General features: G+C 37.7%; 1 protein-coding gene across 2 annotated transcripts in view; it reads right to left on the reverse strand.

Moving 5' to 3' along the window:
- LOC119592479 (LIM domain kinase 1-like) overlaps nt 1-761 on the reverse strand; it is a 23,518-nt gene that overhangs the window by 6,898 nt on the left and 15,859 nt on the right. For both annotated transcript variants that reach the window (XM_037941308.1, XM_037941309.1), the window contains 2 exons: nt 447-542; nt 39-296 (listed from right to left, as the gene is read on the reverse strand). In XM_037941308.1, the coding sequence (XP_037797236.1) occupies nt 39-296; nt 447-542 (354 nt within the window). The remainder of the gene's footprint in view (nt 1-38; nt 297-446; nt 543-761) is intronic.

Here is a 761-nt window from a genome sequence, read left to right on the forward strand (position 1 = left end):
CCCTCAAGGCTCTCCCAAACTTGGATCATGCATCTCACCTCTCTGACTAGGCAGTTGTGGGAGTTGAGGTCCCTATGTATAATATCACAATTATGCAGGTACGCCATGCCTGAGGCTATATCTTTGGCGAAGCTGATTCGCTGGTCCCAGGGTAGAGGCTCATCAAGAGCATGGATGATCTCCTTGAGAGTCCCACCTGAGATGTATTCAGTAAGTAAATGTAGCTTGCGGTCCTTGTATAAGACTCCAATGAATCGCAGGACATTTTTGTGACTTAGACTTCTTAAAACTGCAACCTGAAATGAGAAAAGGAAGCACATGAACATCAGCATTTATCAAATCATGAATTTCTTCTTTTTATGTCCTATACCACTGTCTCCATGGCAATGTAAAGTATATCTGTATATTTCTATTTTAAACATACACATATATGAAACATTACTTACCTCTTTAAGAAAATTTGCCTGCGCTTGCTCATCTACTCTGTACAGTTCTTTCAAAACCATTACTTCTCCAGTCTCTGAATGAGTCATTTTGTATACCTGAAATGTACCATATATCACAGTCTTCTATTTGTTTATCATTATTACTTGTTTATTTACTATCTCTCCCTGCCTAAAATGCATGCAAGACTTGGTACTTAACAGCCCTCTGTTAACGTATAGAATATAGTCATTACATCAAAAATAAACTTTTTAACCAACCAAATACATCTATGGGAAGGGAGTTAATACACTTAAACTAAGCCTAACACAGCTAAT

The sequence above is a fragment of the Penaeus monodon genome, chromosome 30 (assembly GCF_015228065.2).
Source record: "Penaeus monodon isolate SGIC_2016 chromosome 30, NSTDA_Pmon_1, whole genome shotgun sequence".
Taxonomy (NCBI): Eukaryota; Metazoa; Arthropoda; class Malacostraca; order Decapoda; family Penaeidae; genus Penaeus; species Penaeus monodon.